This window comes from Oncorhynchus masou, chromosome 13 (genome assembly GCF_036934945.1).
Source record: "Oncorhynchus masou masou isolate Uvic2021 chromosome 13, UVic_Omas_1.1, whole genome shotgun sequence".
NCBI lineage: Eukaryota > Metazoa > Chordata > Actinopteri > Salmoniformes > Salmonidae > Oncorhynchus > Oncorhynchus masou.
In genome coordinates, this window is record NC_088224.1 from 55,144,527 (window position 1) to 55,160,562 (window position 16,036).

A 16,036-nucleotide genomic window follows, 5' to 3' on the forward strand; every position below is an offset into this window, starting at 1 on the left:
GATTCAAAGAAAATAGTACCACAGCAAAATAACACGGTGAAATAACAATAACGAGCCTATCTACAAGCTATATACAAGGAGTACCGGTACCGAGTCAGTGTGCAGCGGTGCGAGGTAGTTGGGGTGATTTGATTGAGGTAATAAGCACATTGTAGGTTTGGTTTGGTGATTGACTGAAGTACTATGACCATACAGGTTGGGGATGAGAAGCAGAAAGTCCGGTTAGACGTTTAATTACTTTCAACCACTAAGAGCTTGAACAAATGTTACATCAAGTAATGTAGGTATAGTAAATGGATTTGGTTCCAGGATTTAGAACATTGGATGGGTGATGTAGACAGTTCGTTCTGTCATCAGGCCTTGTGTTTAATGAATAGTTAAGGACATAGCCTCCCAGAGCCAGTAATGTCAAACTGCAAGTCACCCTTGTAATGCTTTGAGACATTCCTCTCCAACAGCACAGCATACATGGGCATTTTAATGAAATACCAGTTGGACACAGCTTTCTTAGCCAGTGGCATTCGGGGCATTGTTTTCTTGATGGACGGAAATCATGGCGATAATGTCAGATTTGCCCAAACAATCCATCGAGTTAGCCCTGAGAAACCCAAAACCCGCAAGGTCTGCCTGCATTACCTTGGCACCGGAGTCATGTCAGGGAGGGTGTGTGTGTGACTGGGAGTTGAGAGAGTAGCACTTAAGGTTATTTGAAAGAAAGGTGCTCTTTAATCCTGGGGGGGGGATTCTAACACGACCCCACCCCAGTTCAGCCTAAACAAACCGTCTCATGTCTTTTGTCATGGAACATTCAAAGTGTGGCTCGTGACGACGATAACTTTATTTCTAGTGCGAGAGCTAAGATTCAGGAAAACAATGTGATTCTAAACAACTCTGTCTGACAATTCTTAGCAGTAGCACTGTTAGCGTTTCAGCTTGTGGTAAACCAAAACAATCCCGTCAGTTCGAATAGGCTCAGTAGGCTACATGTGACTGGTTGGCCCAAAATGCATCAGATGATCAAGATTTGTTGTGTGTGGGGGGTGGGGGGAATCAGTGATGGAATTGGTTAACAATATCTTAACTGAAATTAGCAATGGAAATCCCAAATAATCCAGAGACCAATCTACCCATTTGAATAGCCTGAAGTGATGTCTGACAACACAGGCGTTTGGCCGGACAGATTTTTGTAACGGCAACAGAACCATTTGATTAGTGTACTGCCACACTAACCCCAGTTCACACAATCTTTTCCAAAGCTCAGTGGTCAGGTAGCAACCCCCCCCCCCCCTTCAAAGACCTGCCTTCATATCCCCTTGATAACCTCCTATGGTCTCTGCCTGTCTTTTAATCAAGAGGGGGGCTTTATCTGGGGGAAGTGATTAGCCACAAGCTCTTACAAAAAACTAATCCTTTCACTAACGGCAAAAGAGAAAAAGTCTCCCGACGTCCTGGTATTGTAACCAGATTTCCTCTCTCTCACCCACAAAGAAACGATCATATCTTCCCTTCTGAGGAAAGAGTGGTAAATTAAAAGTTATTGTTACTTTCTTGGAGATAAAGGCTCCATACTCACCCACCACCCATTCCATCATTCCAACCTTCTGGGAGATTTATAGGAGAAACAATAGGGGGGAAGTTATCTGGAGAGCGCAAATGTCAAACAGTTTGAGGTAAACCTCGAGTAATGACGGAGGTTATAGCCCTTTACGTGGCAAACAGGATAACACTGTTAAGCTGTTTGAAGAACATAAATCTTTCTGCATACCATAAACTACTCTGCAAAATGAGTCTCTCTGAAGTAGCGTTCAACATTTTGAATTTACAAATAATATTAACTCATATAGATGAGTATTTGTTAAATATTTAGTTGATTCATTGAATAAACCTGAAACTATTTTTTTAAATTGTCAGTACTGTGTGACTGGGAGAGAAGTACAAACAAAAACAATTAGATACAGACACAATGAATACGATGAGATGTGTGAAAACATAGGTATGAGCAAGAAAATAATCCTCTCTGCAGCTCTCTTTTGCCATGAGCAAAGAGTGGATTCATGAGAACTTGTGACAGCAACACAAATCAGTCAAGCCAGCAGCTATGGGGCAGTGGGTATAGGAAGGGGGGCTGCTTTTGTGTCAGAAGCACTGTGTTCACTCATTCACTCCCCAGCTGCAGACGGTTTTCAGGGATCTGGTTCCCATACTTAGATTAAATCTTCCCAATTCAAGAGATAAATGAGTGTGTGAAGAGGTTACTGATGAAGGAGAGGGAGGAGAAGGGAAGGGGGCGGGGACAGATGCAGGAGGGGTGGTGGGACAAGGGGTTTTTCGTAATCAGTCCAAACAAAAATAGTCAATTTTTCCCCTCCTGTAACTTTATTGATCACATTGTGATGCAAGGAAGGCCTGGGAACGCCATGTAGCGCTATGCAGGGTAGCAGCTGGCTCCCTGCCCAATCTAATCCACACTCTTACTGCTCCAGCACAATCAAGCTCTGGAGACAGAGACCATTTTACTGGGGTTTGGGGAGGAGGATCCTGAGGCTGTCAGCCAGATAGTCTCTGTCCCTTTGACTTTGTTGTGTAAATGTTATGACATGAACAATGTTTATGGGCAATTCATACACTCTTCCCTTCTTCATTTCAATTCTCACAGGACTCCCTTTCGTGGTCAGAAAAGAAGAGCTTGGTGCTGCTGAACATGTCAGTGCTGCAAACATGACAAAAGTTAATTCTGCAAACATTACCACGCAATGTGGACAACAAGAGGGTCACTGTGTGTTACATCTGACCCACTGCCAGCCTCCCAGTGGTTAAAAATCAGCTTTCTGTATGTTGAATCAGTCTAACTTCTATATCACAAGACACTGTGCCACTTCTTTCACAGTGGACACAATGAATATATTGAAGAGTTCAAACAATTATCTTTATTTGGAGAAAAAAAAAACATTTAAAGACCATACAGCTATTAAAGCACAGGTACTTTTATAGCACAACAACCATGGTAGTAAAAATTGCATAGGTCTTTGAACCGGTTTCCTGGAATTACAGAAATACATTCACTACAACCAACTCTATATGGTAGAAATTTAACAGAAATGGTACACGACACAGGGGAAAAAAATAACATTTGAGGGAAGAAATCTCTCCAGCACAGATGGTTATGTTTGCGAAAACCCCCCAAATAAAACAGAGAACTGCATCAGACCTAAAAAGAAAGGAATGGGGGGGAGGGGAGGAGAATTAAGAGGTGGAACTGTGGAGGATGTTTACGTGAACATACATTCAGACCAGACGGGGCGTTTGAAGTTGGCCATAGTTAATTCTCTGTTTTAGAGTGACGGAGCAGACACCAACTCACTCCAGACTCTTTTTTTTATGGCTTTAGAAAGGAGAAGTGAGACAGCTGGAGTTCTGGCTCAGAGCATTTATTTACTTCTCCCTGTGGCAAAGTAAAAGTTCTCCACAAAGAGAGCCTGTGAATGGCTCACCCCAGGTAGTCATGCCCTACGTTCTCCTTTGTGTACCTTAGTTTAAAGCTAAAGCATTCTGTATTTGTTTCTTTTCAAGGGAAAAAAGGCCTTTAACCAAAGGGATGGCGCCGTTGTGGTGGCGGTGACTTTGTGCTTGGATATTGCGATTTAAGACGTGTAAATGTGAAGGAATGATCGACCTTTTGGCTATGTTGAGGGGGGCAATACAAGGCTTGGTTTTGGAGGTACTGACATAAATCCTTTTATCCTAAGAATGCCTTTCCTTAAAAGGGCAAGGCAGGACTTTTCTAGGTAACCTGAACCAGAGCCAAACTCAAAATATTACAGTTAATTAAATAACAGGACGTGGCAGTCTAATAAAAGCTTGTTTTAGGGGAGCACTAATAAACCTGACTTGACTGATATGTCAAAATCAGGAAGAGGACACGGTCTTTGAAAAGGGTATAAAACCTATCATCAGAGGTAGGGAGAGGTTTCCATGTTGAATACAAATAGATTTGTAACGTAAAAAAAAAAGTCTGCTTGATGTCGAAATGAATGAAGCAAATATCACAAGGGAATGAATATCTGGGACACAATCCAGTCACATAGCCTACATACATCCTCCTTCCTCTTAAAAGTCCCGGGACAAGTAAAAACTAGGAAGAACATTTATCTAACCTAGCCTAATTCTGCTGCTCTGTATTTATACTCATGATCTTCAAAACAATATGCAGTTGACCATTACAAAACGTTGTGCCAAATAGATCAATCCTATCCAGTTGGTATTGAAGCACAATTTCATACAAAACACAGAAGTTTTGGCTTTCCCTTTGAAATGCTGAAAGCTGAACACATAGCCTTTCTAGAGCCTGAGGCACTGATGATCGTAAACAGAACAGAATGATGCATTTCAATCCATAAAACAGTAAGAGATGAGGTAACTTCCTGTTTCAGTAAGTATTACCAAACTTGATCAAATATGTTTCAAATAGTGTTTTAAAGCGGCAATCTGCAGTTGTAATAATAAACAGCGTCCTTCCAGCCCCGTTTCTGGGAAAAGGCTGAGGGATGGGTTGGAGAAATGTAACCACTCTGAAAGTCCTAGACAGAGCAGTGACCATCCCAACTTATAGTGTAAACCATGTTGAGGCTATATAGTGTTTCTTTAAATGTACTTTATTTACAAACATTGGAGTAAAACAAACTTATATTTTGGGTTCTGAAGGGGTAAGACAGGTGAACTAAGCTCATGACGCATTTAAGTTATTTTCTAAAAATAATCAAAAAAAGGTGCATATCATGAATTTATAAGTCCAAAAATGTATGTAGTAACTGCAGATCGCCCCTTTAAAGTATTATTTTGTACAAACAACATTTTCAATCCCGGTCTTAAATTAATTTCTTTTGATGCAGGGTAAAGCAGAAAGATCATATCTCAAGATAATAACATGATTCGCAAAGTTTGAAAGAGACAACTGGAGAGCTGGATATCACTGCTATAATGTTCAACTGGGCTCTCTTTTCAAATGATAATGCACTCCAATTCCATTCACAGGCATGCTGTCGAGAAGAGTATATTGCAGAGACTACCCTCTAGTGGCATAAAAAAGTTATTTTGTCAACAACTATTTGTTGTTTCTTTAGCAAATGCAGTCAACAAAGAGCCAAGGAAATGACATGGGATAAGTATGAAAATCATTTGAGAATAAAAATGCAATTCATATTTGATTTCCCTCAACAACAGAGATGATACCTACAACAGACTAACTGCAATACCTTCACAAGTGTCACACTGAAAACGAATTCTAGTTAATATATAAAGACATGAAACTGATGTTAGGATACAAAATAAATCTGTTAAAGACAATTAAATAGAGGAATCGATATCTGGTGACTACATTAAGCTTTTTTTTTAAAGTATGTTTAGAAAACTCAAATAAGTGTGTAATTCTTTACAATTTATTATTGCTTTCTAAAGAAAAAAATAATGTAATACAAAAATAATATGTAGTAAACCACCTTCAATGTAATGACATTTAAGGACCTTAGGGTTGACATTCACATTATTTTATTGTCACAGATGAACATAACATTTTAAAGAGGTGGGTCCTATTCAAATCTTCTGAATCACGACCTGGAATTTACCTGTGTGGGAACACAAAATTGGTAATATTACTTAAAAAGACAAACGTCTGACAAAGTATGGACATATTATGTACCTTGTCATTAAAGAAGCTACATGTAAAATTTTGGCATTGTAATTTCAGAAAATGTCTTTAAGATACAGTATCTACAGTAATAGTGGAATTATTGGGCCCACACAAAATTGCATTTGAATCGTGTAGCCTTCTTATTGGTCAACGAAAGACTGACCAGCTCTTGTTGTTAAATTAACTGGGCCTGAGCGGCACGCTAACCGACAACAATCCGTTAGCGCGTGGTACTTACACAAATCACTCAGCCTCAGTCAATTTGACAAGAGATTTGATGGCCACAAAAATATTACATGTAGCTCCTTTAATAATGGAAAAGGAATCACGGAAGTGCTTCAGGTTCTGCACCAAGCTGATAAATAGTCTGCTCAGAACTCACTAGTGTCGGTATCCAAAGAGGGCCCATATAGAAAGAGGTGCCTCTAACGGCGCTTTCTAAACGCTAGCTTAGCATGTCATGTCCGCCAAGCTAACTACGTAGAAACACCTGATTGTCTGAAGTTGCCGAGCTGTGCATGCTCAGTACAGCACTCCTTTGAAATAAAGTTGTTTTTGACATATGGAATTGTGTAATTTTATTACTTTCACGGCTACGTAATAAAGACACATTGAGCTCTTTAAGAAGTCGTCTCGAAGCTAGATAATGTTTTTGAAGTGAGATAAAACCTACTAACAAGGGATGAGCTTGTCACTCAGCTAGCCAAAGTCCTGCCCTGGACTGCTTAACAACCTTTACAGGAAGTACCTGTCACTGAACACTCTCTGACTTGAAACATCTCTGTAGTATCGGTAATGTTTGGTGTAGTATGATGGTATATGACAAATGATGATGATGAAAAAAAGAGACTCACATGAGGGCATTAGGGAGACCTCAGCTGTCACCACGCAATCCATCCCCAAGTTAGACAAAGCTCCTCTCACCAATCCACAGGAGTATGCCAGATACTGTTGCAAAACATACCAGACAGTTACGGCTGAACATTTACTTTCGAGATAAATCACCCAAGGTCTATATTTCAATCTATTTGGCTGGATATTCTAGAATAATGTTAAACCTTGGGCCAAATAGGGTGTGGCAAGCATTTTTTTCCATCCAAGTACAAACATGCATACTTTAACTTATCAAGTTTAACCTGGTGTTAGTGCCGGGCTGGAACAAGTGTGTTCCCAGCCTGGGTCCCCAGAACCAAGATTTAATGCCACTGTTGTAAAATGAGAAACGACTGGGTCTACTTTTTAAAAACGATTGGATGTCTTACTTTTGGAGCTTCCTCGAGGTACTGCTTCCCGTTAGAAAACTGTGTCAAGAGCGCAAACTTGTTGTCTTGCAAAACATAAGTACCCTGTGTAGAAACAAGACACACCATGAATATTTGGGAGGAAGGCCATAGGTCGTGTAGTATATCAGCAGCTGAATTCCTAATCTAAAGCACTTTTATTTTTATGGGCACACCTGGTGGTTTGTCCTAAGGTTGTCAATTTGCTTTCTGAAGACATTTATCCAGAAGTCTTTACAGATGAATTTCATGACATCCAAGTCATCTTTGAAGCTGGGCGAATCTTTTGTGAACCTGGAGGGTCAGTAAACACACAAGGTTAGCCTACATATATTGCCATTTCAATCAGGTAAAGTGATACTAAAGTACTTAAAGGTGGAACTTAGGTCAAACTGAAATACAGGGCATATGCAATAGTGAAAACTGTTGTCTTACCTTTCTATAAGCCCCTGTCCTACTCTGAAGCCCATGCCTTCCAGAGTGGACACACAAGTTGCCCTATCCTGTGTAGAAAAAAAAAACAAATAGCTAGATGTGACAACAATAAACAAACACACCTTTTGATGATGACTAAGCTTTCAAACAATGTGAAGTGGGTATGTCAGGTGGCTGTCTAATGACGTTACGAGCTTAACCTACCTTGTCCATCTCCCCTCTCGAGGCTTGGTCTTTGTAAATATGGGACACCATCTCCATGTGGAGGAACTCAAAGAGTACGTCGTCGGCCATGTCTGAAATAGAATACAAATCTTAATACGAAAAGCTAGGCAACGTTCTCTACCTGACTGACAAACGTTTAAAACATGCAAGCTAAATGATCCTGGTACACTGGTGGAGAACATCTAGCTAGCTAACGTTAGCTAGTGCTTGAAACTGCGGGCAATGCTTTCTTCTAAATTAAAATATAATTTGCTATCTACGTTCAACAAATATCATCACATATTACTAACGCATGTAAATCCAACAGATTACCTATTTTATAGCTCTGGTTTGAGTTACTTTCCGCTAAATTGCTCACGATGTAAACAAAGCGTTACTTCCTGACTACGGAACCTGCGAAGGAGGCACAACTTTGCTTCGTCGTGCCGAAGGACAAATAGCTGGATAACTGATTACAGGAGAAAATGCTAAACATTTTTCGTTAATGTTTTGTTTAGAAGAAAAAACAACCAGACACTATGAATTGGTTAATAGGGTCACCAGCTAGGACAACAATGCAAATAGTTTGTTTCTTCATGCAGCTCACACCCTTCCCAGTTTATGTGAAATTCCCTTATTCATATTTTAAGACCATCACATCATTTCAATACATGTCCTTTTAATTTGACAGGTTATATGAGGACAGAGACATGTTCGCAATAGGTGAGGTGATGCACATTCTCAGTTTGGGAACACATAAAACGTAAAAAGAAACACAATTCATGTTTTATTGAATATTTTCTCATTTTAGGCTACTTTTTGTTACAGCTTCAATGTTATGATAAAGGTATATTGGTATACCGGGATCTGGTATTGCTTTGAGTTATTAGAGTATACTATAAAACAGTTTGGAGATCTTGGAGTGTCTGATGCTGAAAAAGAGAGCTCAAATAATTGATCCGCAAAAAAAGCTTGCATTTGAAATCAATGCGCATCATATTTTCCGTTTGAAGTAGGCCTACAATGTACATTGCAACATTCATTTCTAATTCCACAATGGCTAAAGCTACTGATGAGATTTGCAATTCATAAATAAAACCAGTCCGTCCATTACAGTGAATATTTAATTCTTCACTTTTAAAAATACAAAAGTATCAATGACATTTCCAGGCACGTTTCAGTCCATAAATAAGACTATCATCACAAGTATGCCTCTTTTTATTGTACTTATTTGGATTAGGTTTAATTTCAAGGTGCAGCAAATACATTACACTAAATAACTCAATATCAATGGACTTGATACAAGTTCTGATTGAAGCTGGAAGTCATGTATTAAAATAACTTTAAGAGAGAAGTCGCAGTGAGGTCAAAAATGTGATTTTCCGGTGTCTTATATATATTTTCACACTATGTGTTTGGAATAATACTGTGAAATTGTGAAAATCATGATAATGCTTTTACTGTAAGAGCTGTTTGAAAAGACATTGAAATTGGCCATGTTGACAGGGTTTCCCAACCCCTCCCCGTTTTTGATTAGTCGTTCAGTACAGCATCATTTTCATTCAATTGAATGTTCCAGAACGTAAACATGTACTGAACGCAACACAAATTCCAAACCTCTCTGCCAATAACAGCTTTCCGTTTTCCCCTCCCCACTCCCAAACGGTCCTAGCAAAATTCTTGCTTAAGACAGGTAACAAATTACAAGCAAAACATGCCAAATTGCAGTACTGCCAAGATGTAGTAATACAATTCCAAGACACAAATTAAGTGATGGATGATGTGTGATGACTCTCTTGTGAGATTTCAAATGTAGACTTCATTACCATATTGCACTTACACACTACAGTACCTCTCATCTTCAGCAAAGCTAAAGCAAAGTAAAACACATTCACTGGCCTAAATTAAAGCAGCCATGTGTATCCACGACTACAAAGTCCCTGTTTAAAACAAGTCTTCAATATAGAAATGAAGTCACCAAAATATCCAATATGTTTAGGAAAAGGAACATTTAGAAAAGAGTAGATATTTGGATAAAGCCTTTGCTTGACCAGCTTCCACATAAATGTGTATGAGTTAAGAAAACATACATTTAAACATAATTTGGGGAAGCAAGTTTCAGTGGATGATTGCTGGCGAATTGGAATCTCTCTTCTTGACTAGAGTAAATAAACATCTGTGCTAAGGTTTGTCAAAATTCTCTAGATTGTAGACTTTAAAATATATCTGATTAAAACATCAGATTATTCACTTCTGTACATTAAAACATTTGGACAAAATTAAACTGAAGAGAGAAGTTGGAATAAAAAACAAACACCTTTTTTTTCCCACAATACATTCTCAATATGACAAGTCCCTCATAAATGTAAGCACCCATATATTTTAATTCAACACTCTTAGAAAAAAAAGGTTTATATCCAGAACCTGAAACAATTCTTCGGCTGACTCATAGGATAACCCTTTGAATAACCTTTTTTTTGGTTTCAGGTAGAACCATTTTTAGGTTCCCTTTTAGGATCCAGGTAGAATCGTTTTTGGTTTCAGGTAAAACACGTTTTTTTCCCCCCATGTAGAACCCTCTAAAAACGATTGGAAAAAACGTGTTTTACCTGAAACCAAAAACGATTCTACCTGGATCCTAAAAGGGTTCTCCTATGGGAACAACTGAAGAACCCTTTTGGAACCATTTTTCCTAAGACTGTATGCTCTCCTCTGTCAGAATGAAGCTTCAAGAGCACTCAGTTGTGCTGGAACTTGTTTGAGAGTCCGTTAAGCAAAACCCCCTTCTGTGGGGAAGTGGGAAACTGCTCTGAGGGGGATGGTCCTTGAGGTTCAGGACGCCCATGGTCTGAGGGCTGAGGGTTGGATGTGCCACTAGTTGAGTTTCCATCCCTGGAGGGTGATTCATTCTGGACCTCCAACAGAGAGACTGTCCAGGAGGGAGATGTAGGCTGTGAGGGGGAGGCCTTGCATGAGCATTGCTGGTGTCCTTGGGTTTGGACCTGTTCCACTCCTCTCAAGATGCGCACCAGGGAGTTGTGGACCTGCTGGCTGATAGGAGTGTTACTGTCAACGGGTTCGGTCTTGACCTGGCGGCCTGTGGAGAAGTTGGAGAGCTGCTCCAGGACCTCTATCTGTCGGTCCATCATACCCAGCATGCTGCAGTGGAAGGCCCTTTGCTCAGCGAGTTGTTCCCCTAGCTGATGGTTCAGGATGGTGAGCTGCTGGAGGATCAGGGTGCTGGTGTCCTCACAAGTGCCTGCGGAGAAATGAACAGCAGGACAACTTGTATTTGTTTTAGGTTATCGCTGTAATATTTATTATCCAAAGCTTTAAGCAATTGATAAGTACAGCGTAAAATTCCAACAGATGAATTACATTTAGTTAAAAATAACACATTAATTACATAGAATATAGATGGTCATGTAGCCACTCAGTTATAAAAGCACTCACCAGTTTGTTCTTGTGGACTGCAGCCAGTGGAGTCCCTAGCTCCCTCACCATCATGTAAAGAGGGTACTGAATGTGGCTCTCTCTTCACTGGGTAAAGATACTCTCCAGACAGACCCAAAGTGATTATCTCGTCTGACTTCAAGGCCCAGCCCGGAGTGCTGGCGTTGGCCTCTATTGGGATGGCATTGGTCTCGTCTGCTTGTCCCTCTAGAGCTGGTGCCAGGCTGTCCTGCCAAGGGGCCACAGATTCGGACTGAGCAACATCACCTGAGAAGAAGGGTGAGCAGAGCAGACCAACACAAAGCATACACTTCTTTACAATTATTTAATGTAAAATAATACATGTATAATAATCCTAAAGCCAGAAAGTAGTACCATCAGTATGATCCTCAAGGTCTGAAGGGGTCAACACCACCATATTGTGTCCATCTGCAATGCCTTGCACTGGGGCCCCCACCCGGGCCCTCCTGGCCAGCATGCGGTCCAGCATACGAAAGTAACGGAACGACTCGATGGTGGACAGGCGTGCAGCGGCGCTACGGTATCCTGCCATCTTGATCTTGCGGTACTTGTGCTTGAGGCTCTTCCAGCGGTTGCGTATCTGGTTGACAGTGAAGTGGATGTCCCGCTTGGCCAGGCTGTAGCGCAGGCGGCGGAAGTGCGAGTCGTTGCGCTGGCGCTTCTTATCCAGCTCATGCACCAGGTCCAGCTGCTCGATGAGGGCCAGCATGGCGAAGGTGTCCGACTCTGTCCACCACTTGTTGGGCCTCCTCTCACTCAGGTCCATGGTCTCTCCCGACCCTCACTGGGCGTACCTGCTCTGGTAGCAGCCCCTGGGCTCCCCCTGGATGGGAGTAAACAAGAACACATGGAAAAAGGTTGAAGTACCACACAATAATGTAGGCTAAGATAATTTCTCTACGATAGAGGTAGACTGAGGGATAGCCCGAATGATTATAATAAAATAGCCTGAAATAAATGTTACACTTTCTACTGAAATAAAATGCTGTAGCAATATGCATCAAAGAGCAGCATTCAAGTTGCATTATAATAAGCTAGTATTCAACATAGGAACAATGGTGGGTTAAAAAAAATCAATGGTATATGAAACCTCATTATGGGAGAATATGAGTCACAACAACATCCAAAATAGATCCTGGATATAAATGACAGGAATAGATTGTGAAATAAACCAATCCAGAGATGTTCATTACAACATTCACACAAGAGTACAGTGACAGTTTCTTCTTCAGTCCCTTTGAAGTTCACCCAACAGCAAATCACGACTTTCCCACGTAAATTCCACTCAGATGAGACATGATGAGCTGAGTAACGTTAGTTTGTGTGCGATGTGAATGTATGCACACATAGAAGAACAAAACGCTTTCTACAGCGACAAAAAAATACATATGCAATAGCCTTTCCCTTTTGGTACAGGAAAGTACTTAAAATAAAACTGATAATGGAAATGACAGACAACTAACGTTACATCACACACCATACAGTCAGACACTCATAACTAGTCATCAACAGTCTGACCGCTGACAACCTAACTTAACGAGCTTGTACTGGCTGCTGAAAGTGACCGTAGCTGTGTTGCAGTGGCCGTGACGGCGAATGCTGACGATGAAGAATGTAATTACTTACAGAACACTGCGGCGATGTCTTAGTGCATCGGTCAACATTTTTTTCATGCACAAACTATTATTATAATTTAATAACCATAAAATAGCGCTTACTGTAACTACTACAGATGGCACTTCATACCTTCATCACAAAATATTTTACGCTGCGTCTAGGAAGCTTGCTTGCGTCGCACGATCATATGGGGTTTGTTGACATTAATAGTCTTGTTCGACATTGCAGCCGACAGTGGAGGAGACTGATTGATCTACAAATCACCGTCCGTCATAAATAACGACTCATTGTTGTTTGTAGATCAATCAGTCATTCACCATTTACCCATGATACATTACGATTTTGATGTTCTCGAACACGGCCAATGACTGCACATGGTTGACGTTCCAAATGTCACATGTCGTTCGGTGTCTACTCTGATTGGTCAATAATCGTACTGCATACTCCCGAGGGTTAGACTTTGTGAGGATCTGCGCAGATACTCAGATCTACATATCATCTCAATGTTCAATTTAGTCGGATTTAACAGACATCTGGGTGTACTGATTAGCGAATATGTGCAGTACTTAGTTTGGGTCTACCCTAGTGAGGGAGTGTTTTGACCGACTTCCGGGTACTCATGTGATTCTTTTTTTGCAGGACCGGAGGTATGATAATTTATTTTACATACATTTGTCGAATAATAGCAGGCTAGCTATCTATACTGGCATTTGTGAATTGATTTAACGTAGATTGATTAACATAACAAGCCAAATACTTACATTTCATAACATGATTAAACCGCGCCTTTCGATGGTTATCATCTCGCACAAAAAAATTATATTTGGGCTCGTGACCAAATTTGGGAAGGAGGCACATTCCGATGGGCACCCAGGCATCATCTGATTCTGCAACAGTTCCATTAAACAATGCATACCACCAGAACATGCTTCACTGTTCCATTAAACTGTGCCTCTCCATAAATTATTATATTTTCTACTGTAGTCCTTCACAATTATCTTGTGTATTTAGGTGGTGTGATGGCATGTGACAAATACCAGATAGTGGTGCAAGGCGAGGCGTCAGAGACCGACTCAGATGATGAGGTATACATCACCTCCCTCTCTCCACATTCAGCAGCCGGAGGGCAAAAGGTACCAAGGGAAGCATCTGAGACTGACAGCGAGGGGGAGGTTGAGAGAGTACGTAAATGTGTCATTCCTGCAAGCTCTGAAAACACACAAATATTACGCAAGGACTTAACTCCCCTGCTTGTGATCAGAGATAACCCTGACATTCTGTCCGCGGTAGAGGAGTTGGTTGTGTCTAGGCCTGAACACAGACGGCTCTACTACAACACTTTACTCCAGCTGAAATTACAGGAGAGCAATGCACGTCTGTGCACGGATGTGCCCCAGACCATCAAACAGGTGTATGGTAATGCCACAAAGGAGATACGCATGGCCACAACCCACCTAAACAGCTCCCAGAACGGCATCATCAAAGCCTCCCACAGCATCCGACTCATTCTGGACGACCTCAAGTCCGTCTCAGAGGAAATAGACATTATCGCCAGCTGTTATCTACTCCCCGATATTACCATCCCCTCCTCTCCCACTACCCCTATTCTCGGACAGTGATGTGCCCCATTCATTGTTTCATATGTATTATGTAGGCTAAACAATGGACTTGGGAGTATCATTATTTTGTAAAAGGCACTTGCATTAGGTGAATAAATTATGCATGCCATAATACTATTACTACTCCATGTTATTCAGATTATTCATTGTAGTTGGTCATAAAGGATTGCTTATTGCTCTTGATCATGCGTTCAAGTATTTAGCTGTTCCCAAGCACATGAGATGTCTAGTCAATCTCTCTATTTTCCAATGCACCAAACCTTGTGTAGGCCTAGTGCACAGCCCACTCTTGTGGTGTCAGCAAGGCACTGCAAGGGATGCGACCGCTGTGGTCATTTTTTGCGTAGGACTAGAGTTGAAGAAACTACAGAATTTCCATTTGCTAACAAATCAATGACAACATTTAATTCTAGGTTGTTATCATTGTGCGTAGCTGTATTCACATTTCAGTCATTGAACCGCAATTAGGCCTCTACTTTAGAGAACATTTGAAGGAACAGTTAAAACAATTTAAGATACAGTGCAATCCTTCCAAAGATATAAAAAGTGTTACAAAATGTAAGATCATTTTTTTATCCAATGGGATTCCGGGGGGTTTGATTAGCCATTATTTTTGCAGTCACTGACATGTCGGGTGAGACTGAGCATTTGGCATGGCACCCAGGAAGTGCGAACTGAAAGTGATACATTCTCCCAAGGTCATCTGAAGGGCATGTCTGATCTCACTTTTATTTTACCTTTATTTAACTAGGCAAGTCAGTTAAGAACAAATTCGTATTTTCAATGACGGCCTAGGAACAGTGGGTTAACTGCCTGTTCAGGGGCAGAATGACAGATTTGTACCTTGTCAGCTCAGGGGTTTGGACTTGCAACCTTCCGGTTACTAGTCCAACGCTCTAGCCACTTTGGCTTTACTTTACCTTCTATAACGGTATTTTTAATGTTTGGTTTGTTAAATGTGATCTGCTGTGTGTAACGTCCATTTTTATAGTTTACTCCGCTACTTGAGTCATCCCTCCGCTCTCTCTCTTTCCACGCCGCTTTCCACACAGACCTAGTCCCACCTCCTGTCACTCAAGGAGCGCATTTGTTGTTGCTTGACCACGCGACACTTTCGTTCAGTCTGCATGGTCAATGCAGCACATGCAACAATGTTGATGACAAGGATGTTGTTTCCACTTTGATCTTAATATAAATCCACATGCGTTCTATAATTACAATATTAGTTTGTGTTTCTTACATCTGCAAACAGCTAGTTAGTGTTTTCTTAGCAAGTTAAGCTAAATTGTGTTTGCCACTAATGGTAATCGCTAGTTAGCTGGGTAGTCAGAGCAAACGTAGCTAGCTAGATCTCACTGCTGCTCCATCGAGTTGACCTCCTGTCAGCAGTTGTTGGTATTTCATTGGCAAGATCAACTTTTCCATCTAGAGAACAATGCAGACATGACATTGTGTGACATATACACAGTCTATTAGGTACACCAATCTAGTACCGGGTCGGACTCCGCTTTGCCTCAAGAACAGACAGACGTTTTCGGGCAATGGAAACGTTGCTCAGTTGGTATCAAGGGACCAAATTTGTGCCATAAAAACATTTCCCACACCATTACGCCACCAGCCTGTAGCATAGACATCAGGCAGGATGGGGTCATGGACTCATGCTGCTAATGCCAAATCCTGACTGCCATCAGCATGACGTAACAGGACCTGGGATTTGTTGG

At 41.0% G+C, this 16,036-nt stretch overlaps 3 protein-coding genes across 4 annotated transcripts; 1 reads left to right on the plus strand and 2 right to left on the minus strand.

The window, feature by feature from the left end:
• Positions 1-5,419: 5,419 nt before the first annotated feature.
• On the minus strand, positions 5,420-8,043 carry trappc6bl (trafficking protein particle complex subunit 6B, like). The gene is made up of 7 exons (XM_064984321.1): positions 7,939-8,043; positions 7,606-7,697; positions 7,402-7,469; positions 7,143-7,260; positions 6,949-7,032; positions 6,541-6,634; positions 5,420-5,621 (listed from the first exon to the last, which is right to left on the minus strand). The coding sequence occupies exons 2-7, from the start codon at positions 7,693-7,695 to the stop codon at positions 5,590-5,592; spliced, it is 486 nt and encodes a 161-aa protein (XP_064840393.1). The 5' UTR covers positions 7,696-7,697; positions 7,939-8,043; the 3' UTR covers positions 5,420-5,589.
• A 668-nt stretch (positions 8,044-8,711) lies between these two features.
• Positions 8,712-13,009, minus strand: LOC135552607 (uncharacterized). 2 transcript variants are annotated; one of them, XM_064984322.1, is made up of 4 exons: positions 12,826-13,009; positions 11,434-11,902; positions 11,059-11,325; positions 8,712-10,864 (listed from the first exon to the last, which is right to left on the minus strand). In XM_064984322.1, the coding sequence occupies exons 2-4, from the start codon at positions 11,843-11,845 to the stop codon at positions 10,344-10,346; spliced, it is 1,200 nt and encodes a 399-aa protein (XP_064840394.1). In that variant the 5' UTR covers positions 11,846-11,902; positions 12,826-13,009; the 3' UTR covers positions 8,712-10,343. The 2 variants fall into 2 exon arrangements, with proteins under 2 accessions (XP_064840394.1, XP_064840395.1); XM_064984323.1 differs by having other exon boundaries at positions 12,798-13,009.
• Positions 13,010-13,302: 293 nt separating this feature from the next.
• LOC135551491 (biogenesis of lysosome-related organelles complex 1 subunit 3-like) lies at positions 13,303-14,432 on the plus strand. Its single transcript, XM_064982704.1, has 2 exons — positions 13,303-13,343; positions 13,708-14,432. The coding sequence occupies exon 2, from the start codon at positions 13,716-13,718 to the stop codon at positions 14,313-14,315; it is 600 nt and encodes a 199-aa protein (XP_064838776.1). The 5' UTR covers positions 13,303-13,343; positions 13,708-13,715; the 3' UTR covers positions 14,316-14,432.
• The last annotated feature ends 1,604 nt before the right edge of the window (positions 14,433-16,036 follow it).